We start from the raw sequence: 26845 nt of genomic DNA, 5'->3' as shown, positions 1-26845 counted from the left end.
TCCAAGCCAAGCAGCTTCTTATGGATAAAAGATTTCTATGAAGTGAGTGTTCTGTTCTCAATTAATGATATCCAAAGCTTCCTACAAACAATAAATATACTAAAGTGTATCTGCCAGCACATAAATTTGTGCCGGTGGTTTATTTTACTAGCAAAGGAGAGCTATTTACCCAAGAAGAAAACCAGCTTATTTATCCCTCCGTAGCACTTATACACAGCTTGCATGATTTTTAAATGGGAATCTTCGAATCAATTTAAATTTAGGTTACCATCAGATTCTGTGAATGCCAAGGTTAGTTACACAGACAACTTTCCCATGGTGAGATATATTTGACCCAAAGAAACTCATTACTACAAGAAGCAGTTAACTTCCATTGACAATAACAACTCGCTAAGTGGCTGCATCCATCTCTAAGAACAATCTGGATCTTGAACATCAAGAGGTAGATTGTAACGTAAGGATTGTAATGCAATTTTCAACCATCCATTTATAAGAGTCTGTCTAAAAAGTCAACCAAAGTGGAACAGGCAAAATAAAAATCCATGCCAAATAATGAAATGATCTGTGTAAGTATTGGAATATCATCAGCTGACCCAGAAAAGCACAGGCTTCACTTCTCCATCCATACTTCTATGGGCCTGTGGGTTGATCAATCAGATCAATACAGCCAACCACACGTAAGGCCATAATGCACTTCAGTTGAATGTCCTGAGGGAGTATTTGTTAGATCTCTGCACGTTGGTATGTCCAAGCTCTCTATATTCTGATCATGTTCTGTATGGTCTAACGTTGCTAATTCCCAATACTGACAACATCTGATAATCATACTTACCCAAGCCAGTTTCTGTTTACTGGAACCTGCTGAAACCTTTTTCTTTCTACTCTCACTTGCCTATCTGGTTTTGACCTTTATCTGGATTCCAACTTCTGACAAATGTGGACTGCCTGACCTTTTACCTGAGCACTGGATATGACAATTTCCATCTACCCTAACCTCTAGCATGGGCTTTAGATTACACCCACAGTCATTGCTGCTGCTTCAATCTTATGACGTCGAAAGTCATTTTACATTTTCTAAATTTGACCTGCAGAAACACCAAAGTTCCAAAAGGACATCATTGAACGACAGCACGTTGAGTTCTCTGGGTTTTTCAACTGAGTCATATGGTCAGGACAACTACCTCTACAATTAGTTACATTTAGCTTGCACCTAAACATGCACAACCTTTGAGGCACACAAACCTTTGAGTCCTCAGGAGGCATTTTGGAAGCCTTGAAAAAGTGTCTCAGGCATCAGGCAAATGCACTTCTCAAAGATTCTTCAGCATCTTTCTGCCCATCAAGATGCTCTTCATGTGGGTCAGCCGATTCTGAGTTCAGCTGTTTCATTACCAGTTCAACTTTCTATTCCAGTACTAGATTCTTCAAGTGTGAATAAACCACCGATTCCAGCGGACCCACGTGATCATGAGGGATCCATCGTCACTTTCTAAATCAATGCTTGATCCAGTTGCAAAAAAAAAGGTTTAATCACTAGGGGCAATCAGTTTGGGACTTTCAGTGATTATAACTGCTAACCTCAGACCACAGGCTGGCACTCCTGTTCTCTTAAAAACGTGCTGGCCTGGGGTACTTTTCCATTGAATGCTGCGTTTGGTCTATGGTCGAGCTCGGTATGGTATAATTGGATCTCAGATGCTAAAAGCTAAACTTTTCCTCTACTGCATATGCCAACAGATCAGGGCAGTAGAAAGGATCCTGGGTATGGGAAACAATATGGTGGCTCAGCACTAATAGACTAGTTCAGTTCACTGGGTGAATGCATTTTTCAGCAGAGGATCACCAGCTCAGTGTCTGAGTTTAGGCTAATGCCACACAATGCGATCTTGGCCTGACGAAAACTGCAGACCCTGCTCCTCCTCTGCTGCTCTATGTGCCTGCATCCAGAACATTGCCTCTGCTCAGGTGCAGGAAGACACAGCAAATTTCAGTGCAAAATGTGAATTAAATGCAATAAAAACTGCACTGACCAAGGGAACTAGTTTAGCAGTGCTCAGACACCATCTTGTTCCTTGTCCCTAAGATCCTTTCTGTTGCATTTCTACTCAGGAAGAGATCTGCATCATGTGGCACTAGCCTTAGTAATTATGATCAAATCCTAACACATTTGCAACGCTCAGTGATTATTAAGCCTTTTCTTGTTGTACAAGGATGAGTTGTCTGCCACACAGTAGGGTGATACAGCTTAGAAAAGAAGGTATGCATGAGAGTTTTCTTATCTCTTTTTCCAGTGATGTAACTTTTGACTGCTATACACCTGTGACTGTTTAGTTTTTTCTGGAAGTGAGGTGGTGCTGGATTATTTACGTACTGTGTCGCTCAATTTGTATAATCACACCTACTGTAGGTGTTAGAGAGAAGTCTCTCCTAACTAACATAACTACTCCTCAAATATCCCATTTTGATGGTTGCCATCATGACCTTTTCATTGGACTTGGGATTTGTTATCAGTCACATGCCATAACCCTTGACCTAAACCCTGAATAACAGGCTTTCTCTATCATTACTGTTGCTTCACCTTGGAGCCCCAATAAAGTTTGCCTGTAAACACTGACCCTGCGGAACTTTACATCTTCATTGATCTCAGCCTCAACTAAAACATTACCGAATATGTATTAATTCTGTTTTACAAAAATTCCTATAAAATTCTGTCTTATAATTATTGAAATATATTTTATTATTGTGTCCCCTCATCTAACATTTTTTCTATGGTGCAATTAACTTAAAGGGATACTGTCATGGGAAAAAAAAAATTTTCAAAATGAATCAGTTAATAGAGCTGCTCCAACAGAATTCTGCACTGAAACCCATTTCTCAAAACACAAACAGATTTTTTTATATTCAATTTTGAAATCTGACATGGGGCTAGACATTTTGTCAATTTCCCAGCTTCCCCAAGTCATGTGACTTGTGCTCTGATAAACTTCAATCACTCTTTACTGCTGTACTGCAAGTTAGAGTGATATCCCCCCCCCAGCAGCCAAACAAAAGAACAATGGGAAGGTAACCAGATAGCAGCTCCTTAACACAAGATAACAGCTGCCTGGGAGATCTAAGAACAACACTCAATAGTAAAAACCCATGTCTCACTGAGACACATTCAGTTACATTGCGAAGGAAAAACAGCAGCCTGCCAGAAAGCATTTCTCTCCTAAAGTGCAGGCACAAGTCACATGACCAGGGGCAGCTGGGAAATTGACAAAATGTCTAGCCCCATGTCAGATTTCAAAATTGAATATAAAAAAATCTGTTTGCTCTTTTGAGAAATGGATTTCAGTGCAGAAGTCTGCTGGAGTAGCACTATTAACTGATGCATTTTGAAAAAAACATGTTTTCTGATGACAGTTTCCCTTTAAGTCATTGACCAGCATTCAATTAACTGCACAAGTTGTGTCTTTACAACAAAAATATGAAAAGCTTTATGGTAAAAATAAAAATTCTTATTTGTTTGAAACAGCTATATTAAACATCGGTTTATGCTTGGTGGATATACAAATATCTGGCAAATCTATTTTAAATTACTGCCTAAAGGAAGGAAACTCATTTTTATTAGCATTGCTGCAATTAAGCAGAGATTCAAGAGACACTTTTTTTATTTCTCACAAAACATAACAGGAAACAATTAGGAAATTGGTATTTACTATCCTGAACACAAACCTGTCATATCACAACCAATGTAAAATTGATGTTATAGCTGTATAATTTAGTAATAATGCAAAGTATGTTAGATGGCAAGAGTGAAATACATCATAGGACATCAACCCTATCAATCCTCCGATTGGGGTTTATTCAAAAGCATTCTGGTTTCCTAAATGAAAAATGTCTGCCCTTGTGAAAGATGTGATACAACTAGCTTTAAATAGTGCCATTGCCAATGAAAGGAGGTTTGTTGTATACACATTGAGATGGTTGATTTCCAAGCTTCTGCCAAGATGATAAAATGGAGATGTTTCCTCCCCCAGGTAAATCTCATTCCATTAGAGTTAGAAAATACAAAAAAATAGTCTATTCTGGAGTCTAGGGAATATAATTAATTAGATGTTCTGTTGCATACCAAGCTATTGTTACTCCAAAATAATAGATACTTATTTTATACTTGTATGCTTGTATTTCTGCAAATTTTACCAAGTAGCCGGTTTATAATGCATCTACATTCTACAACCTACGTCTTGCTTGTAAAACCTAGCTGAAAACAAATTCTCCGGGACACCCATCAGTTACCAAGGAATATACAGGCAGCTCTGTTTGCATTCCTGCCTTGTCAGACCACGCAGCAGCTAAAACTGCCAAAGCAAGTAGTACATGTTAACACCCATGCAGTGGGTGACCAATTTTCTTTAGGCCTATGATACAAAAAGTTAAAAGCGCAATTCAAATTATTTTCCCAGCATTTGCTTCTTACTTAAAATGTGTTGATAAAATGCCTAAAAAGTTCAAACTGCCCACTTAAAAGTGCCATGATTGAAAAAAAAAAAAGTGGTGGAAAAGGAATACTATATCCTTTTGCCTACACAGAGGTGTTGGACGGTTTCCATGTTGTGTCATATTAATGAGGTGCATTCCCTTTTCCGTCCTGATGTAATTGCCTTCATGTAATTAAAGAGAAAATTTTAGGTGTTACAGAAATGATGCTAACACCAGGGGCATCATAAATGTTCTATTTAGACACTGCCCATCGTTTCACTTGGCACGTTGTCATGGGAATCATGTGAATGGCCTGTTATCAACAGAGGTAAGTTGTGTCTGACTGTGCCAAACATTTGTTTAGGAAGTAGTTTTAAGAGAGCTTACCAGTGAAGCTATCCTTATCAATTAGCAGGTCTGGAGCATGCTACTTATGTAATTAGCGGTTAGCCTTTAAGGTACCCTTATATGCACAATGAGGTTAATAAGCAGCCAAAGCACTTACAATCCCTGTAAGTAACAACCTCCTTTGTGTCATGAAGTAATTACACACATTCCATTGCTTGGGCCTACACAGGGAACGCGGCTACAAGTGTGGGCTAGCTGGAGCTCTGCTGCCCCCTGGATTTTGTTGTATGTGGCAGCGCATAATCTGTGTCCCCTGACTGCATAGCCAATGGAAGAAGAGTACAGCACATGGGGGAACAAATAAACTCCTTGCAGATAACGCTCTGCCTGGAAATAAACAACTCCAAGCACCTGCACTTGCTTAGTGGGTGCTTGGAGTTGTACTACAACAATAGCCCATGGGTTGGACAGTCTTACTCTATATAAGGAAAAGAGATGATAACCACAAATGATAAGCAGGCACTAGTCTGCTATACATTTTGTGCATACAGCTACTGAAATTGCCTTACCCTTTAAACAAAACAGGGATTGTTTGTCCATATATTGCAATATATTTAAGCTGGCCAACTACGTCATCCCATATCTGGCCAGTCCTACTCTCAAATTGCATCTGATTCATTAAGAATTCTATTGCTTCATTATACATTTTACACAGGGACTAAGTTTTATTTGCAACTTACTTGCTGCTTTCAAAGTAAACCTTCATACTTGGCTGCCCTTTTATTAGACATTATTAGACACCAGTGGGATCACCTGACTATAGCTGGGAAGGGTGGGAGCTACAACATGGAGCTGGTCACTGCATTTTTCAGTAGCAGTATGCACAAAATGTCTCAATGTCTTAAATATATTGATAATGGGTTGAGTGCAGAGGACCTCTTGTTTTTGTCTCTTTTGGTCTCTCTTGTATTTGTCTATATGTATTTTGTGGTCAGAGCCTCAAATTTAAAAAAATTGTGGTGAGCACAAACTTTCCTTGTTTGTTTTATATATATATATATATATATATATATATATATATATATATATATATATATATATATATATATATATATATATATATACACATATATTTGTGTGTGTGTGTGTTTTTCTTTGTACCAAATATTTTATTTTGCTAAACAGACAAAATCCTTTAAAGTATGGAGCTCAACTGAAATACTTTACACATAGCATTATTAGCTGGAACATGAACACTGCCCGTGATTAAATGGAGAGCTAAATGTCATCTATGCAATCAGCCAAGCAAACTGTAAAAATGACAAAGGATGACTGATTTGCAGAGCTGGACCCAACGCTGGCTCTATATAAACTATGATAATAACTATAATAATTCATAATACTCTGACATGAAGTACAATCTTTCTGAAGCAGCCATCTGTCAAATGAAATATTTCTGTATGAAGTAGGACATATAAAACAGAATAGTTGGCAGAAAAACAGACATCTTTCCAGAATGGCCCACATATCAACCATGTAATCAGTCAGTGAGATTGTGTGGATGTTATAGAAGGGCTGGGGTTCAGAAAAGTCTCAACTGGAATACAGCCTATATTAATCAGCCATCTGGCTGGCGACTATTTTGAGTGTCATCCATACATATAAAGTAGACTAGTGGCCACAGAAATAATCCAATTTTCAGAATGGTAGAGATGGCACCTTTTTATTTTGTCCTTTAGATTTTTCTGTCAGAGCAAAGCCCAGGATATATATATATATATATATATATATATATATATATATATATATATATATATATATATATATATATATATATATATATATATATATATATTGTATATAAGTTTTTTTGTGCCTTGTTCCTTCTGATGCAAGTAACTTATTGCAATGTATGAACTGTATGCAGTCTCCCTTGAAATGAATGGAGTGCTGTGTATGCTGTGTAGGAGTGCAATAGACAAACCCATAAAGCCTGCTATATCTGAATGGTGGCTTACTCACATTGGGCCCACAGTCTGGGGATTTTTTAAGTTCAGTCTGAATGATTCACCATTCTTTAAAGGTATTAGAGAAAACTAGAACAGCTGTTCTCAGGCTTTTTTTTACCAAAGGATTTCAAGGGCCTCTGAGGAATTCATATTCTCTTATTGGGCTTTATCTGTATTGACTGTTATGTCTATTAAGCTGGCTGCAGGTTTCTCTGCTGCAATACTTTTATTTAAATAAATACATTATTATCCAATACTGTGGGAGTGCGCCCTGCTTATGTTTATTTCCTCTATTGCCCCTTTGTGTGTTTTGTTGTCTTCTCTTTCAACTCCCAGCCTTCATCTACACAGTTAGTTCAGCCTTTTATTTCTATATAAAATCTGCTTAACTGCTAAATTATCCAGAGGAAGGCAAAAAATAGAGCTCAAAACCTTCTTTGCCCTTGCAGCTGCTGACTGGCATTGGTTGCAACAGCCAAGTTTATAATCTACAAGGACTCCAAGGTCCTTCTCCATTATGGATTTGCAGTCCCATTAAAGTGGCATGTATATTTTTACATCACCGGTATAAAAATATTCATACGAATCGCACTTCCATAATTACAGGTAAGGCTAGCAGAACTATTAATAATAATAATTAATAATAATAATACATGTTATTACAGAATAGGCTTCAGAGGTATTTGACCAGAGTCCACCAGGATAGGGCACTTTTATTTCTTTGAATCTTTGCAAGAAGTATCCCCCAGAAAATACTCTTTGTATTTCCATTTATTAGAGATCGTTCAAATAATAACCTGGTATACTAAGAGGAAACATTGTGGAGGCGTTGACTGCTGTAAATAATTCAACTGAAATAATCCTGCAATTTCTCCATATCATTCAGCAGAAAAACTACCACCTAATGCTAGAAATATGAAAACAAGACACCCACCACTTTTCAACAGAGGTTCAACTAATGACTGAAGCATATCTCTACAAAACATGAATAATAACAGCTTATTGTGCAGCTCCATTCAAATTATTTGCTGTTTCATGGTGTTGTGTTTTCATCTCAATACAATTTTATTTCGATAACGTTTCATTCCCAGATACATTGTGGGGTTTAAAGCTTCCTTTTAACAGTCTGTGAGTTGGCTGCTGCTTTTGTGTAGATAAACATGTGCCCAGGTATTTGAAACTCACCTCACATTTTATCACATTATAGCCGAGGGAAAATCAACTACATAGCAGGGGAATAAGCCATTAAAACTAAAAGGAAATTGATTTCCCCACACTAGGATAAGCTACTAGATACAGCAGTTGCATTTCTAAGAACAAATATTAGGTTTCTACTCAATTTTTCTCACCAATAAATATCAGGGAGTCAGTGAATCACTGAATTGCCTTTGTGAAAAGGACACTTAACCAAACTTTGAAGCAGAGGTCTACATGGAAATAAATATCTAAATATTAATGTAAGATTCATGCAGATATACGATTATGCATAACCAGCTGGCCCTGTTGATGCTTTATTTTGGCTAAAATGTTAAAATGTTTTTAAATATGCAGTTACAAAAGTTATTTTGAGGCACATTCCTGCCAAAGCACAACATCTAATAACTGCTATCTTATACATTCCTTATTAAGGTTAGCTGGTATAATGCTAGAACAAGCTGCAAAACCTCATCAACTTGAGAACAGTGACCCCAGGTGGCGGGCACCATAACAGCTGCATTTTAGAGCTGGTTGGAAGGAAATACCTACTGAGATCAGAGAAGTAATTTTTTTTATGTTTTCCAGTATAATGTTTGGTAATTACATACTATACATCTGCATGGATATTTTTAATGTCGAAAATAACTTCTGATTTTTTTTTTTCTTAAATTGCAGTTGGCCAGGGTTTATAAGGGGAAACTGCTCAACAAATGATTTAATTTTCCTGAAAGTAACTAACACAAACCAATCAGGATTTTCTGCTCATTCCTCTTGCTGTAGTTGATTTATCAGATATAATTGCTGACTTGCCACTACTGGATACTGCTTCAAATTAAAATTGCCTCTCTTGTGTGAAATTACCTTCACTCGACTGTGCTCCATATATTCAGGAAATTATAGCACGTGGGAGAATGTAATAAAAGTTGCAAAGGGAAAAACAGTTTGCACAAATAAATTCAGCATTTTGCAATGTAATATTCTTCCTTAAAGGGGTGGTTCAGCTTTAAGTTAACTTTTAGTAGGTTATAGAAAGGCCAATTCAAAACAGCTTTTCAAGTGGTCTTCATTATTTACTTTTTATAGTTTTTGAATTATTTTGCTTTTTCCTGTGACTCTTTCAAGCTGTCAAATGGGGTTCACTGACCCCATCTAAAAAACAAAGGCTCTGTAAGGCTGCACATTTATTATTATTGCTACATTTGTTACATATCTTTCTGTTCAGGCCCTCTCCTATTCGTATTCAAGTCTCTTATTCAAATCAATGCATGTCCAAATTACCCTAGCAACAAGATCGCTAAAAAGCCAAACTGGATAGCTGCTAAATAAACCGCTTAATAAAAAATTAAAACCAATTACAAATTGTCTGAGAATATCAATTTCTACATCATACTAAAATTAACTCAGAGGTGAACAACCCCTTTAAACTGGTAGAGAATTGCAAATTTTAATTGTGCACTTTTAAGAATTGCTTCAAGGTGTCGTAATCTTTTGTAGTAAATATACATTTTTCAGTAAGAGCTTTTATTACAGTCCCTGCGCACTGGTGCAAACTATAAAATTTGCAAACCTTCTTCCACGGTCGGAAGATGTCGCTAAACAGTTTCCGGTTTTGCATAAGCTATATTAAATTTGTGCAAAGGAAAATTTGTTTGCATAAAGAAAGGCATAACTTTTAGTATTGTGATTATTTTTCCGTTACAGACTTTTATTACATTCCCCTAATATTTGGATGTTGCTGGACTACAACTTCCAGGATATAATCAAAGGATAAAGTATTCTAGGAGTTTTAGTCCAACAATATTTGGGGATCCAAGGTTAAGAAACAGGAGGCTTGAGCTAGACACAGCAAGAGTCTAGACGCGAGTCCTAGCAGGTGTCTAGCAGGAAACCTAATCGCATTGTATTCACCATTATTCTCTTTTTTGGGATACTATCAAATGATGTGTTGGTGCTACAGTTATCTCATACTACCAAATGAGTGCTACGATAATCTGATCTCTTGAGCAAAATCACTTTATGACAGTAGCATAATGATGTGTCTGCCCAAATGATGTGCAGTGCAGCCCTTGGCATTCTGCTAAGTCTGCTTTCATAAGAGAATACTTAGACTTAGGGTCATAAACATGGGTATGTACAATTATATATATATTCTGCATATAAACTTTGTCATTAATATTTAATGCTAAATTATATCCCTATTGTGTGGTCATGTATTGTTTGTTTTTCTTACCTACACAGTATTGGATAAAAGTACAAACATAATCAATGCTGTACATTGCACATAAGACATGAGAAATTTCACTGTGGCTTTAAAATAACACCTTGCAAACGAGAGAGATTCCATGATTAAGTACCTTGGAGGTACGAAATGAGTCGTGCCTATGGAGATGCATTTATACTTTTAAGCATACAATAGTTTAAAAGACTATGGCGGTATGTTGGTGGTGCTCTATCCAGAAACCTTGCTGCTTGACTTGGTTCCCTTATTCCGTATAGTGAAGAAGTAGGATGGCACACACTGTTGCAATTGTGCTAAAACATAAGTGTTTCGGAGGTACATCCTCCTTTATCAAGTGTTCTCAACACTTGATTAAGGAGGTTGTACCTCCGAAAAGTTGTGTTTGAGATCTATCGAATGATTTTTCTTCGACCAAAAAAAGCTAGCTAAGACTGTGGGGACCTTCCCCATAGGCTAACATTGACTTCTGTAGCTTTTAGGTGGCGAACTAGGGGGTCGAAGTTTTGTTTTCAAGAGACAGTACTTCGACTATCAAATGGTCGAATAATCGTACGATTTTTAGTTCGAATCGTTCAATTCGAAGTCTTAGTTGAAGGTCGAAGTAGCCCATTCGATGGTCGAAGTAGCCAAAAAAACATTCGAAATTCAAAGTTTTTTTTATTCATTCCTTCACTCGAGCTAAGTAAATGGGCCCCATAATGTACATACCCTCTTCCTATTTCACAGATCTGCAGAATACTGCAAGTTGGAAAAACTTCTTAATCATAATAATTAAATGTCTTACCAAAAGAAGCAGTGTGGCAGCTCACATATTTGTGTATAAATGAGTATAAACAGATTTTAGGATACTGCAGTACATACTGCCCTGTGGACGTCAGCATGATCTTCACACTTTTTATAGGTCCCATTCATTCAACTGACTTACAGAACTTGCTGCGATAATGGAACAGGTTTTCAGCCCTATTCTTCCTTTATAGTCAATTTAGAATTTTTCCAAGCCAAGAGTAAACTATACTGGCTATTCTTTTGAGTATAAATAATAAGAAAACCTTTAAAAATACTGTAAATGTTGCTTTATCATTCTAAAATCCTTGCCCCTGGCAACAGCATTTAAAGGGAAACATTTAAGGCAAGAATTGAGTATTTCAAAAATAGAAATTTCCATTCAACATTGCTGTAAATAGACAAAACTAAATTTTGAGTATTACAAATAATTCTTCATACATATAATGGCAAAAAATAAGACTTTCTGATTTCCAGTTTCAGACCAGCAGACTGAAAAGGAGCAATTGGCAAAATGACACAGCTGAATTGCTGCAAGTCAAAGGAGCCAAACATTATACAGACTATCCACTATACATATACAATATAAATATGCATGCTGGCGCCAAAGGGTTAAAACATGGAGTGCTTGGCAGTCTGGATATGTAAATATAGCAGCTGACAGTGCATGGTGTATGTGGAAGCCCCTTACAGCTGTTGCAGCCAACTCAAAGCCCATCTTTGTTAGTTGAAATCTTAGCTAATGGTGCTTTTTTCCCCAAGGACAAGGAAAACCCAGCTTGTACCTTTCAGGTCAGCCTTGATTTGAAAAACAAGAGTAAAACTGCTATTTGGGCAGGCAGGATTTTTTTTCACAAGCAGCTCTTATCAAAGCATTAGGGATAATAATAGTCGTCTTCCAAGGAAAGAAGTGTTGTGTCTAAAATGATTCACAAATAATGCATGATGTTTCTCACGAGCAACGTGCGGCTACAGAAGTCCAAATAGGCAACAGATGTGGCCACTGAAATAAGGCACACACACCCAAGTTGTACAGTATGGGACCTGTTATCCAGAATGCTTGGGACCAGGAGGTTTCTGCATAAGGATCCACAATTTGGATCTCCAAGCCTTAAGTCTATTAAAAAACAATTTGAACATTAAGGTTTTTTTTTATCAAGGTCCGAATATCCGAACCTCAAATAATTTGTGGTTTTCGGGGGGGAAAAAAACTACAAATTTTTCGAGATTTATTAAAGTCCGTTGGTCTAAAAACTCTGAAACCCCGGCATCTTAAAGCTCTCGAGGTCCTGTATAAGTCAAAGGGGAAGGTCCAAGTGTCTGCGCTGTTGTCCGTACCGATATCCGATGAGTTTTCAGTTTATGCGCAAAAAACTAGAAAACTAGGAAAAAATATTCATTTTTGCGCAAAACTCCGAACAATTTGGAATGTTCAGGGAAAGCTCCGAAGTTTGCCCGACCCTATTTTTTGGGGATTTTTTCTTCATAAATAAGGTCCATTCGGGCAATCAGAATTGGATTTATAATACTGAGATAAATTCGGACCTTGATAAATAACCCCCAAAATAAACTCAATATGATTGTTTTGCCTCCAATAATGATTTGTTTTATGTTAGTTGGGATCAAGTACAAGTTTCATTATTGCAGAGAAAAAGAATCAGTGCAAACACCCTTTGGTTTAAAAAAAAAAATCACTCTCAGGCTTTCTGCCCTTCCAACCAGGGTAAGGAGGGTTAATTAACCCTATATAAGGAGTTCCACTCCCTCTGTGCTCCCTAGGCTGGTGTCAGTCATAATAAACAAGAAGGAATTTGGGAAAGCATAGATGAGAGAGACTAAATCAGTTTTCCCTTACCTATATGTGTTTGTTAAAGGATTAGTGTTAAACACTGGCATCAAAGCAACCACACTGGTTTAGTATACTTATTTAGCCATTTTGTAACCAGTTATATATTATGTCCACTGGAATATTGAATCTATCAGAGAAACTAATGCTTCTTTTAGAAAAATTAAGATTGTCATGTGGTCAATATTTTCCCAGTACTGTCCTGTTTTCTGAAAGCAATTTGTCTCCCAGGCCTGCCACCATTTGGGTGATTTAAAGGGGTTGTTCACCTTTGAGTTAACTTTTAGGGGCAGATTTATCAAGGGTCGAAGTGAATTCGAGGGAATTTCCTAAGTAAAAAAATTTGAAGTAATTTTTTTGGATACTTCGACCGTCGAATAGGATACTACGACTTTGACTTCGAATTAGATTCGAAGTTAAATAGTTTGAATATTTGACCATTCGATAATCGAAATACTGTCTTTTTAAAAACTTTGACTTCAATACTTTGCCAAATTAAACCTGCCGAAGTGCTATGTTAGCCTATGGGGACCTTCTAGAGCATTTTTTTAAGTTTTTTGAAGTCGAAGAAAAATCGTTCGATCGATGAAATACTTTGAATCGTTCGATTCGAAGGATTTCATCATTCGATCGATCGATTTTACTTCAACAGCAAATGCCCAAATTCGATGTAAAAAAACTTCGACTTCGATATTTGAAGGCGAAGTATTCCAATTTGATGGTCGAATTTCGAAGCTTTTTCTACTTCGAAATTCGACCCTTGATAAGTCTGCACCTTGGTATGATGTAAAGAGTGATATTCTGAGACATTGTGCAACTGGTTTTCATTGTGGCCTTTTGAGCTATTTACTGTATTTACAGCAGCTCACAAGTTAACAGTTTCAGCAATCTGGCTGCTAGGGTCTAATATACCCTACCCCATGCATTTATTTCAATAAGAGACTGGAATATGAGGAGAGAGCCTGAATAGAAAGATAAGTAATAAAGTAGAACTAACAATACATTTGTAGCGTTACAGAGCATTTGTTTTTTAGATGGGGTCAGTGACGCCCATTTGGAAGCTGGAAAGAGTCAGAAGAAAAGGGCAAGTAATTAAAAACTACATAATGAACACTAATTAAGAGGTTGCTTAAAACTGGCTATTCTATAACATATTAAAAATATACTTAAAGATTAACCACCCCTTTAAGTCAAAGGAAGCAAAACTTCTATCAGGCCAGAATCAGGAAGTGCTTATGGCCTGTTTACATGAATCTGGTGTTTATGTATCTGTGTATAAATATGGAGGAAGTTACCAAGTGTGACATTTGTCCATTCATTTTGCACATGCCTTGGGCCTCTGCAAATACATTCTTTCCTGTCTATCAGGATTCTTTAGCCCAAACACTGGACCTGTTGTGTGTAGGCTGTGTGCTGCCATCTCCCAGACCTGGTATCCCTATAATAACTGATACAGGGTTTCTCGGCTGCACTGCAAAGAGCCATTCATTGGTGTGGTCAGCAACATTTGGAAATTAGAATGCTATGATGTAGAGGGTGACATGCATTTTACAAGGGTTTCATGAGAGACTCGTGAGAATCTTGTATTGTTTTCAAGTGGCCTCACAGCTGCTCAACCTGCTCTGATATCTGATTTAATCTCAAATTGTGAATATTTATGCACATACACTGTGTTTTAACACAGTGTATGTGCATAAATATTCACAATTTGAGATTAAATCATTATGGACATTTGCAACGCAAATAAAAAAATCATAATTCGGTTTGCACATTAAGTACACCACTCTTTTCCAACTTTTTAAATATAACCATGCGCAAAGCAAATAAGTTCATAGAGTGGGCACTAGATCTCATGTTCTCTGGTGGCACCTAGGAGATCCAGTCCAGCATTGAAATGATGTGCCGTAGGCCTAAGCCTGATATAATTCTCTTTATTTTTCTGTGTGTACCATCAAAGCTGAACTCTGTATTAGGTAGTACAGTAGATCTAACATGGCATCTACCTAAACATGTACAGAGGAGAAGACATACTGTACACACTGGGTCCCAGGTTATTACAACTTTAAATTTATGTTTGCTCTCTATTGATGTCTGGGTGATGCAGTATGGCTGGCACCAAATGCTACACATAAATAGCTTTGATTGTGTCTCATTCTGTCTGATCATTTGGTCTATGATCCTCTTGTGACATTCCGGGATGTTTCCCTGGCTCTGTGATGTTTACTGAAACAGGCGGATGTCTCTTTTTCCCATGAATTACAGGCAGTCATATCACCTGAATTTATGTGTCAGAGTTGTGCAAGTCTCAAATCATGGAAAAGTTGACCAGCACATTTTTTTTGCATATTTTGGAAATTAGTAATTTTAAAGATATAGATGTTTTGTTCACCTGCCAGTCCAAATATACTTTTTCCACTTGCTACTTTATGTTTGCCTGTGTATAGCAGTAATGCCAAGATTCTTTATTCCCCTGTTAATGCTAATTATAAATGTGCATAAAAAACTCAGAAAAGAACCTTATATACAAATATACACTTTTCATGAGTACACCTTAGTGTGTTAGTATGCTAAAGGGCAACCTTTACCTTGTTTATTGTAAATATAAAATTTACTTTGGCTTTAAATATTTAATAAAAGTGATAGCAAAGGTTAATCTTTACAGAGAGTCTTTATTTGCGTTCTTGTATTTAACCATTTAAATGGAAGCAGCCATGATTGAGTTGACACAGCAACCTTATTCAAATATTCACATGGTGTTTGGATGTGGTTGCAATGCTCTTCAAATTTTAACAAGCAATAACTAGGGTTATTGCAAAACCTTTGTTTCAACCAGTAAAATACGTGTTGGGTTTCCAAATCCATGATTCATCATTGTAATGTCCTCTATACCCTTTCCCTTGACAGTTATTTATCAAAGTCCGAATTTATCTCAATATTTTCTGCTCCAAACTCCGATCAAATCCGCTCGGGTTTATTACGCTTATTTATTATTACATTTTCCAGAAAATTAGCTTTTCGGGAAAAATCTAATTTTTAAGGTTTTTTCTGATTTTTCATCCGATTTTCAGTTTTTTCGGAATTTTCATCCAGAGCACATCAAAAAAATCATTGGGACTTCTCCCATTGACTTATATGCAACCTCGTCTGAGAGTCTGAGATGTCGGATTTTCAGATTCTGACTTTTCCATTCTCAGGGTTTAATAAATTCCGAAAAATTTATGATTTTATATTAAAAAATCACAAATTTTTCGTGATTTTTGCATTCGTAGTTTAGTAAAGAACCCCCTTAATCTATGTGGTTGTCAAATAAAGAGTGACAACTATGTTGCTAAACAATGTGACTACAGCTATGGTCACTGGCAGGGGATTGCTTAAACAACCCTATCTTAAATTTTACAGTATTTTACATTTTTTATTTATAGTCCCACCTATTTATAATGCATTTCAACGGGTGCATATTCCTGATTTTAAATAATGTTTTCCTGGATTTTACATAAAAATTTTGTCCTGATGTGCCCAAAAATAGCTTTTTGTCCATTGTGAATTGTATTTTTAGTGAAATGAAGAGGTTTAAAATACTAACAGATGTATATTTTTGACCAGTTTTTTTGCCTGTAAATAGTAAATTTCAATAAGTCTGCCCCTCATACAGTCCTGCACCAATCACTTATTGCTTTAGGTTGTGTATGTGACTGACAAAGAGGCCTTGCACATGCCCCCCATAGTGTAACATTAATGCTGCTCTGCTTTTATTCCTTGCTATTAACACAGTAAATATTGTATTTCAAAGTAAAACAGACTCCTGTGATTATATCCTTTCAATAGAAGAAGAAAAAATTGGTTAAACAAATATCCCTGATTTTACATTTTCCTGGATTTTACATAATTTATTTCCTGGTCCACTGAAAACATAAAATAGGGATTCTAATATATATATATATATATATATATATATATATATATATATATATATATATATATATATATATATATATATATATATATATATATATATATATATATATATATATATATATATATATATATATATATATATATATATATATATATATATATATATATATATATATAATCAAAACTAGAATCCACCAGTCAATGAGAAAGGTCTCTATACTATTTGCAAGTTTCTGTGGTCTGTTCTGGAATAAGCTTGAAAATGCAACTATTTAGGGCTTTTCTGGCAAAAATCCGAAAAACTCAGACTTTTAGGGGGGAAAAGCTCTAAAAAATAGTGTGATTCTGAAAAACTATAGGATTCAAATTTTCACTCAATTTTACCAAGTTTTGCCCAGATTCAATTAAATCGTGCTTTTTTAATAATAAATAAGGATAAATCGTGGATTCTAGTTTGGTCAGACTTTTTTTAATAAAATAATCAGAAGATTTTGGATTTTGATAAATATCCCCCATAGCGTTCATTGTATACACCCATCTATTACAGAGAACTGGAGAATTGTTGACATCAATTTGTATTATTAATAATAATAATACCCATCCCTTAATATGAGCAGATCTAAAAAATGTTACATACAAGACTACCCACTAACTGTGAGTCTCAGATGCCTGTTTCATACCTTCTCTCATTGTCGTCAAGATGGGCAAAGAGTACGTTTTTGGAGATTGCTTTTGCCAAGGCAGTCATCGTTTTATAGTCTTTTGGAATAACCTGTGTAAAGACAACACAGAAGCATATTATTGTGTATAGCCTGGCATGCGCAACCAATATATTCCAAATGCAGGGCATGTACTAAAGCCTCACATTTTTCCACAAACCAGAATCATGATTTTTGGAGATTATATATAACATTCTTTAGCCATTATGATATATCTCTTAGGAACAAGGAATATGTTATTCTTGGTGGTTATGCATGAATACTGCCTTCCTGTACATATAATTAATTCATGTATCACTGTTTCATTCTGGCATACAGAAAATGAAGTACCCTTTCTGGTTTAATTTACTCTGTAAGACACACGCTATTATGCAAGCCCAACCACTTGAACTCTTTTTCTTTCAGTAAGATATGAGATGCCCAGAGAATCTTTGGCAGCCTGTGGGTTAACACCTTCAATTATCTGAATTTATAATCGAACATGCTGTCTGGTATAACAGCTAGAATTTAGAAAACTTTGAATGGAAATGATTGAAAAATATAGGGGCAAATTTACTAAGCAGCAAAAATTCACCTGTGACTGCTTCACAGGCAGCGAAACACTTCGCCAGGTCGAAAATTCGCTCAGGCAACGCTAATTCACTAACATGCAAAGTTGCATCTAGCGCCGGACGATGTCAAAGTTGCGCTAGCATTAATTCGGCAAGCACAGCGAAGTTGCACTAGTGTTGGCTAATTTGCATATGGCGGGAAGTTAAAGTTGAATAGACGTATATGTTGCAGTAAATACATTACATTACACAAGTCCAAAATAAAACAGAGTTATTATAATACCCTACATATGAGCCCACTGTATAGTTTGTGTCATATGTTAGGAAATGTAGGTTGGAAACGGGTTACCTGAACCAAAAAAAAAAAATTACACTCTTTTGCAGTCTATCACCCTGAAAAAAGGCCAGCCAGCGTTTTTTGGGACTTATAAATTTTTCAACTAAATTTTGAGGAAGTCCTATCTGCTCTATTGCACTTCTCCTGGTCTGAGGTGGCAAGGCAAGTCTGACACAAGAAGTAACGTTCAGTAAAATCCGCATCTTAGTGAATTTACGCAGTTACATCCCTTCGCCAGAGCGCAACTTCGCCAGGCGTTAGGGAGCGAAGTACCGCTAGAGTCTATTTCCTTCGATAGCAAATTTACTCCAGCGCCCGTTAGTAAATCGGCGAAGTAATGAAATGACATCACACTCGCGAATTTTCGCCAGCGTTAGTCACTTCGCCCTTTAGTAAATTTGCCCCATAATTTTTAAGCAATGATAATAATAATCAAACAACCATATTAATTAAGACTTTTCAGCTAATAAGCATTACTTTCTGTACCACTGGGGGGGAAAGAATGCCAAGCAACCATGTAGTCTACTCTATGTCAAAATATGTTTAGACACAGACCTTCCACTAGACATTCCACTAGGGTTTGCAGAAGTAACACTGACTGCATTTTGCTTTAACTAATAACATGGAAAACCCCATAAGCCTCTGGTTTTTAAACTAGAAGAGAAGCCCCTCAAAGAGAGCGCAACATAGTGAATAGGACACCAAACTTTAAAACTGGGGTGAATGCTAATCTGCTATTCTTGATAGTATACAGTATAAAACATACTTTAAACCTAGAAAAATAGATAAAATATAATAACGTATATTTTTATTGTAATTATTGATTAAAAAATACCTAACACGTTTAAAAAGTAATACTTATGATGATGAGTAGAGTACTTGTCCTATATGGTTAAAAGGATTGTTCACCTTTTAGTATGATGTAGAGTGATCTTCTGAGACAATTTGCAATCGGTTTTCATTTTTTATTATTTGTGGTTTTTGCATCATATAGCTTTTTATTCAGCAATTCCTGCAATCTGATAATTGGGATTCACATTACCCTAGCAACCATGCATTGATTTGCATAAAAGGCTGGAGCCTTTGTTTTTAGATGGGGGTCAGTGACCCCCATTTGAAAGCTAGAAAGAGTCAAACGATTAAGTCAAATAACTCAAAAACTATATAAAAAAAAAGAAAGAATAAAAGCTAATTGAAAAATTGCTTAGAATTAGCCACTCTATAACATGCTAAAAGTTAACGTAAAGGTGAACCACCCCTTTAACAGACTTTGGGCAAACCAAGGTGCTCTAATAGTGGATGGTTTGGACATTGCTGTTGTGCTGATTTATCATCAACTTCAGAAAACGTACAAATCTATGGTTAAGCCTTTAAGTCAGCCCATTATAGCCATTAGCTGATATGGGTAAAACGAGTGGACTGCCTGCAACTGTTGGTAGTTCAGATTCCATTCAATCTGAGAGATATTAAACTTCTCTCCTTGAATGTTTGTTCCCTTTATATGGTCTTGACACATCACTAAGGTTTAAAAGAGTCTTTACTTGAAAATATTTGTATGTTTAGCAGTTAACAAATCCTCTTATGGGCTACTGAGTTTTTCTGACTTGGCAAATATTTTTTCATTATGGGGTGTGTATTATCCTGAGATGATAAATAAACCTTTTTATTTATGAGTTTGGTTGTCTAGCATCAATATGCTTTATTTGTGTCTGTATGTTGTGCTGCTTTTATGGAATTTTAATAAAATTGATTCAACCTCCAATACGTTACTATGCTGTCTCCAAAGTAGTTTGTATATATGGAGGAGCTGGGAGTTTTAGTAAAATATGGGGACTCACGGCTTAACAGCACTAGAGAAAACAGTTATCTCTAAAATCCTTCAACACCTTTATTAGTCTAAATTAGGGCATGTTTTGTTTATTGGGTCTCAGTCACAAAAGACACAAGTTCTCTTTGAATCAACTAATCAACAACCAATTAAAAAAGACGATATCTCTGCACTACTCCAACCATGGTTGTGATAGACTTATTTAAACTCATATGTATAGAGAGAGACAGTTTTGAAAAAAAAATGTAATTTAATTGACACAGATGATTCCTACACTGTAACTTTGTACCCGAAGAATGTGAATATGCTGATATAATTGCAAAATTCTCCAGCAATGAAAAATTCCAGGGCCTTGTGACGTTAATAACGATTGGCCAAAATCAATCAGCATCTTGGCAAGAAAACAGCAAAACTAAGCTCAGCAATAATGCTGCGTCAAGAAATCTAATTTGTGCAGAGAACACTGAAATATATCAAACTGCAAGCATCAGTGCACAAGAGTGTTGTTTTTGGCTGCTTTGATGAAAACAAACCCAATGAGAGCCCATGTCTCAGTAGCTCCATCTTTTGTTCCAGTGTTGTTCTGACATATTGTTAAAAGTGACTGAATATTTCCAACAGTAATACAGTGGATTAAGGGTCCAATTATCACAGCAGTATTGAAGCTCCATAGGCCCATTAGGCAATGAGACATCATAAGCAGGGGCCAGTACCTACTTGTAGATCCAACCTGGGACTAAGGTAAGCTAAAAGCTGACCAGTTTGGTCAGTGGGGAATCAGAAAAATAGGCATGGTCTAATTAATTTGAGTGCTGGACTTTTACAATTATCCCTGGATTGGTTTTCACTTCAAATCACTTTGAAGATCAGGTTACTGTAACTTCTACATGGAAAAATGATGCCTGCCAAATAGTTTTTTAGCTTTTTTGCTCTTATATTTAAAAAAAAAACAACGCTGCCAGGTTTTCACACAATAAGAAAGTCTGTGAGCAATAGGAACCTTAATGTAACGTTCACAACTAGGAACTGTTGTGACCGAGGATAGCCACTCCAAGGGGAGTGGATATGGTGGACGCCCAGGGGTGTAGCCATAGGTAATAGTAGGCAAAAACATGATGGTGATGAAGTTATAGCAGGTTTATTGCAGACGGAACACAGAAACACAAAAGGCAGGAACAAGCAGAATGGCTGATCGAGGAATCCACATGGTGAGGGAAAAAAAGGGAACACAGGAACAAAAGTACTCACTCAGGAAACAAGGTAACAAGGTTTTCAGGAACAAGACAAACAAGGTTTTCAAGGTTCAGGTTCAGATTCAGGTTCAGGTTCAGATTCAGATTCAAAATAGCAGGTCAGGAACAAACAGGATACAATCAATGACTCAGCACTGAGCAAAGCTCAGGTCGGGGTTTATAAAGGGAAGGTGATTAGGAAATGGGAAACACATGAGGGTAAACGAGGTGGGTGGAAAACACTGTGAACAGGCATATAACAGAAAACAATACACTCAATGGCTCAGGACCAGTCCCGAGAGCCCCCAGTGGCTCATGAGGTAAGTGCTACAATGAGCAGAACAGCACCACCAGAGTTCAAGTCCCGGGCTGATCCTGACATTACCCCCCCCTTGAGGATCGACCTCCGGGCGATCCCAGGATCAAATGGTCCCCCATCCATTTTAGTCCAAATCCTGGGGAAATGGGCCGAAGCCTCGCCAGAAACGAGAACAGGAGCTTCTTGAGGATTGGAAAACAAAACAAAGAAATTGCTGGGGTCAGGAGCCAGAACAGGAACATTGGCAGAATTAGGAGCCAAGATATCACAGCCAGAGTCGGAAACCAGGACATGAAGACAGACAAAATCAATACAGGCACCCATTACAGGTGGCGGACCAGGAGCTTGGACACCCATCACGGGTGGCAGACCAGGAGTTTGGACACCCATCACGGGTGGCGGATCAGGAATACAGGCACCCATCACGGGTGGCGGATCAGGAGTTCGGACACCCATCACGGGTGGCGGATCAGGAGTTTGGACACCCATCACGGGTGGCAGACCAGGAATACAGGCACCCATCACGGGTGGCGGATCAGGAGTTTGGACACCCATCACGGGTGGCGGACCAGGAGCACGGGCACCCATCACAGGTGGCGGACCAAGAGCACAGGCACCCATCACAGGTGGCGGACCAGGAGCACGGGCACCCATCACAGGTGGCGGACCAGGAGCACGGGCACCCATCACAGGTGGCGGACCAGGAGCACGGGCACCCATCACAGGTGGCGGACCAGAAGCACGGGCACCCATCACAGGTGGCGGACCAGGAGCACAGGCACCCATCACAGGTGGCGGACCAGGAGCACAGGCACCCATCACAGGTGGCGGACCAAGAGCACAGGCACCCATCACAGGTGGCGGACCAAGAGCACAGGCACCCATCACAGGTGGCGGACCAGGAGCACAGGCACCCATCACAGGTGGCGGACCAGGAGCACAGGCACCCATCACAGGTGGCGGACCAGGAGCACAGGCACCCATCACAGGTGGCGGACCAGGAGCACAGGCACCCATCACAGGTGGCGGACCAGGAGCACAGGCACCCGTTAGAAATAGGAAGAGGCAAGCCAGGACAGCAATACCAACACCTACAGCAATAGACCTGATAGAGACAGGATTAACCGCCCTACCAGGTCCAGTAGCAGGGAAAGTGGCACTATCCAGGGCAGGCAGGTCCTCAGGCCCGTAGGCCAGGGCAAACAGGTCCTCAGGCCCGGAGGCCAGGGCAAACAGGTCCTCAGGCCCGGAGGCCAGGGCAAACAGGTCCTCAGGCCAGGGCAAACAGGTCCTCAGGCCCGGAGGCCAGGGCAAACAGGTCCTCAGGCCCGGAGGCCAGGGCAAACAGGTCCTCAGGCCCGGAGGCCAGGGCAAACAGGTCCTCAGGCCCGGAGGCCAGGGCAAACAGGTCCTCAGGCCCGGAGGCCAGGGCAAACAGGTCCTCAGGCCCGGAGGCCAGGGCAAACAGGTCCTCAGGCCCGGAGGCCAGGGCAAACAGGTCCTCAGGCCCGGAGGCCAGGGCAAACAGGTCCTCAGGCCCGGAGGCCAGGGCAAACAGGTCCTCAGGCCCGGAGGCCAGGGCAAACCGTACAGAAACTGGCTCGGGAAGAAGCAGTCTTCTACGAGCTGACACGGGAACGGAGTCTGGCTGGGCTGCTGGCACGGAGACTGGAACCGTCTGGGCTGCAGGCACGGAGACTGGAACCGTCTGGGCTGCAGGCACGGAGGCTGGAACCGTCTGGGCTGCAGGCACGGAGGCTGGAACCGTCTGGGCTGCAGGCACGGAGGCTGGAACCGGCTGGGCTGCAGGCACGGAGGCTGGAACCGGCTGGGCTGCAGGCACGGAGGCTGGAACCGGCTGGGCTGCAGGCACGGAGGCTGGAACCGGCTGGGCTGCAGGCACGGAGGCTGGAAACCGGCTGGGCTGCAGGCACGGAGGCTGGAACCGGCTGGGGGCTGCAGGCACGGAGGCTGGAACCGGCTGGGCTGCAGGCACGGAGGCTGGAACCGGCTGGGCTGCAGGCACGGAGGCTGGAACCGGCTGGGCTGCAGGCACGGAGGCTGGAACCGGCTGGGCTGCAGGCACGGAGGCTGGAACCGGCTGGGCTGCAGGCACGGAGGCTGGAACCGGCTGGGCTGCAGGCACGGAGGCTGGAACCGGCTGGGCTGCAGGCACGGAGGCTGGAACCGGCTGGGCTGCAGGCACGGAGGCTGGAACCGGCTGGGCTGCAGGCACGGAGGCTGGAACCGGCTGGGCTGCAGGCACGGAGGCTGGAACCGGCTGGGCTGCAGGCACGGAGGCTGGAACCGGCTGGGCTGCAGGCACGGAGGCTGGAACCGGCTGGGCTGCAGGCACGGAGGCTGGAACCGGCTGGGCTGCAGGCACGGAGGCTGGAACCGGCTGGGCTGCAGGCACGGAGGCTGGAACCGGCTGGGCTGCAGGCACGGAGGCTGGAACCGGCTGGGCTGCAGGCACGGAGGCTGGAACCGGCTGGGCTGCAGGCACGGAGGCTGGAACCGGCTGGGCTGCAGGCACGGAGGCTGGAACCGGCTGGGCTGCAGGCACGGAGGCTGGAACCGGCTGGGCTGCAGGCACGGAGGCTGGAACCGGCTGGGCTGCAGGCACGGAGGCTGGAACCGGCTGGGCTGCAGGCACGGAGGCTGGAACCGGCTGGGCTGCAGGCACGGAGGCTGGAACCGGCTGGGCTGCAGGCACGGAGGCTGGAACCGGCTGGGCTGCAGGCACGGAGGCTGGAACCGGCTGGGCTGCAGGCACGGAGGCTGGAACCGGCTGGGCTGCAGGCACGGAGGCTGGGAACCGGCTGGGCTGCAGGCAGCTTTCGGGGAGCCGGCACAGGCAGCTTTCGGGGAGCCGGCACAGGCAGCTTTCGGGGAGCCGGCACAGGCAGCTTTCGGGGAGCCGGCACAGGAGCAAGGACTGGCTGGGAAGCCGGCACAGGAGCAAGGACTGGCTGGGAAGCCGGCACAGGAGCAAGGACTGGCTGGGAAGCCGGCACAGGAGCAAGGACTGGCTGGGAAGCCGGCACAGGAGCAAGGACTGGCTGGGAAGCCGGCACAGGAGCAAGGACTGGCTGGGAAGCCGGCACAGGAGCAAGGACTGGCTGGGAAGCCGGCACAGGAGCAAGGACTGGCTGGGAAGCCGGCACAGGAGCAAGGACTGGCTGGGAAGCCGGCACAGGAGCAAGGACTGGCTGGGAAGCCGGCACAGGAGCAAGGACTGGCTGGGAAGCCGGCACAGGAGCAAGGACTGGCTGGGAAGCCGGCACAGGAGCAAGGACTGGCTGGGAAGCCGGCACAGGAGCAAGGACTGGCTGGGAAGCCGGCACAGGAGCAAGGACTGGCTGGGAAGCCGGCACAGGAGCAAGGACTGGCTGGGAAGCCGGCACAGGAGCAAGGACTGGCTGGGAAGCCGGCACAGGAGCAAGGACTGGCTGGGAAGCCGGCACAGGAGCAAGGACTGGCTGGGAAGCCGGCACAGGAGCAAGGACTGGCTGGGAAGCCGGCACAGGAGCAAGGACTGGCTGGGAAGCCGGCACAGGAGCAAGGACTGGCTGGGAAGCCGGCACAGGAGCAAGGACTGGCTGGGAAGCCGGCACAGGAGCAAGGACTGGCTGGGAAGCCGGCACAGGAGCAAGGACTGGCTGGGAAGCCGGCACAGGCAGGCTGAGCTGGGGAAGCCGGCACAGGAGAGAGGACTGACTGGAGAGCCGGCACCAAAGCTGGAGACTGGAGAGCCGGCACCAAAGCTGGAGACTGGAGAGCCGGCACCAAAGCTGGAGACTGGAGAGCCGGCACCAAAGCTGGAGACTGGAGAGCCGGCACCAAAGCTGGAGACTGGAGAGCCGGCACCAAAGCTGGAGACTGGAGAGCCGGCACCAAAGCTGGAGACTGGAGAGCCGGCACCAAAGCTGGAGACTGGAGAGCCGGCACCAAAGCTGGAGGCTGGCGAGCCGGCACAGGAGCAGGTGACTGAAGAGCCGGCACACGAGCTGGAGACTGGAGAGGGTGCTGGGAAACTGTAGAAAAACTAATAAACTGGGGTTCAGGTCTGAGAGAAAAAGAGGGTGACCTGGGTTTGGCAGCTGCCACAGGAGCAGAAGGTTGTGGAGGAGACAAGGGCCCAAAAACTGGAAGTGGCCGATCTGACACAGGCCAGATAGCGGTTTGTAGTTCATCTTCATCCGAGTCTAGATCCTCCCAGTCCTCATCGAAGGCAGAATCCTCCCAATCATCATCGGAGACAAAATCCTGCCAGACATCATCAGTGAAATGGATGGCGTCTTCTGCCTTACCCTCTCCATCCCAAGGGAGTTGCAGTTTAACAACAGAGTCAGAAGGCATGGAGGGCTTTCCCAAAGGCTTCCTGTAGTTGGGCTGAGTCATTCTGTAACGTTCACAACTAGGAACTGTTGTGACCGAGGATAGCCACTCCAAGGGGAGTGGATATGGTGGACGCCCAGGGGTGTAGCCATAGGTAATAGTAGGCAAAAACATGATGGTGATGAAGTTATAGCAGGTTTATTGCAGACGGAACACAGAAACACAAAAGGCAGGAACAAGCAGAATGGCTGATCGAGGAATCCACATGGTGAGGGAAAAAAAGGGAACACAGGAACAAAAGTACTCACTCAGGAAACAAGGTAACAAGGTTTTCAGGAACAAGACAAACAAGGTTTTCAAGGTTCAGGTTCAGATTCAGGTTCAGATTCAGATTCAGATTCAGATTCAGATTCAGATTCAGATTCAGATTCAGATTCAGATTCAGATTCAGATTCAGATTCAGATTCAGATTCAAAATAGCAGGTCAGGAACAAACAGGATACAATCAATGACTCAGCACTGAGCAAAGCTCAGGGCGGGGTTTATAAAGGGAAGGTGATTAGGAAATGGGAAACACATGAGGGTAAACGAGGTGGGTGGAAAACACTGTGAACAGGCATATAACAGAAAACAATACACTCAATGGCTCAGGACCAGTCCCAAGAGCCCCCAGTGGCTCATGAGGTAAGTGCTACAATGAGCAGAACAGCACCACCA

General features: G+C 41.4%; 1 protein-coding gene across 2 annotated transcripts in view; it reads right to left on the bottom strand.

The window, feature by feature from the left end:
* The window catches only part of prkar1b.S (protein kinase, cAMP-dependent, regulatory subunit type I beta S homeolog), a 155153-nt gene that overhangs the window by 106229 nt on the left and 22079 nt on the right, over positions 1-26845 (bottom strand). For both annotated transcript variants that reach the window (XM_018239163.2, XM_041579285.1), the window contains one exon: positions 17482-17573. In XM_018239163.2, coding sequence (XP_018094652.1) covers positions 17482-17573 — 92 coding nt within the window. The remainder of the gene's footprint in view (positions 1-17481; positions 17574-26845) is intronic.

This window comes from Xenopus laevis, chromosome 9_10S (genome assembly GCF_017654675.1).
Source record: "Xenopus laevis strain J_2021 chromosome 9_10S, Xenopus_laevis_v10.1, whole genome shotgun sequence".
Taxonomy (NCBI): Eukaryota; Metazoa; Chordata; class Amphibia; order Anura; family Pipidae; genus Xenopus; species Xenopus laevis.
Note: the sequence above shows the minus strand (reverse complement) of the source record. Positions and strands in the feature narration are given on the sequence as shown.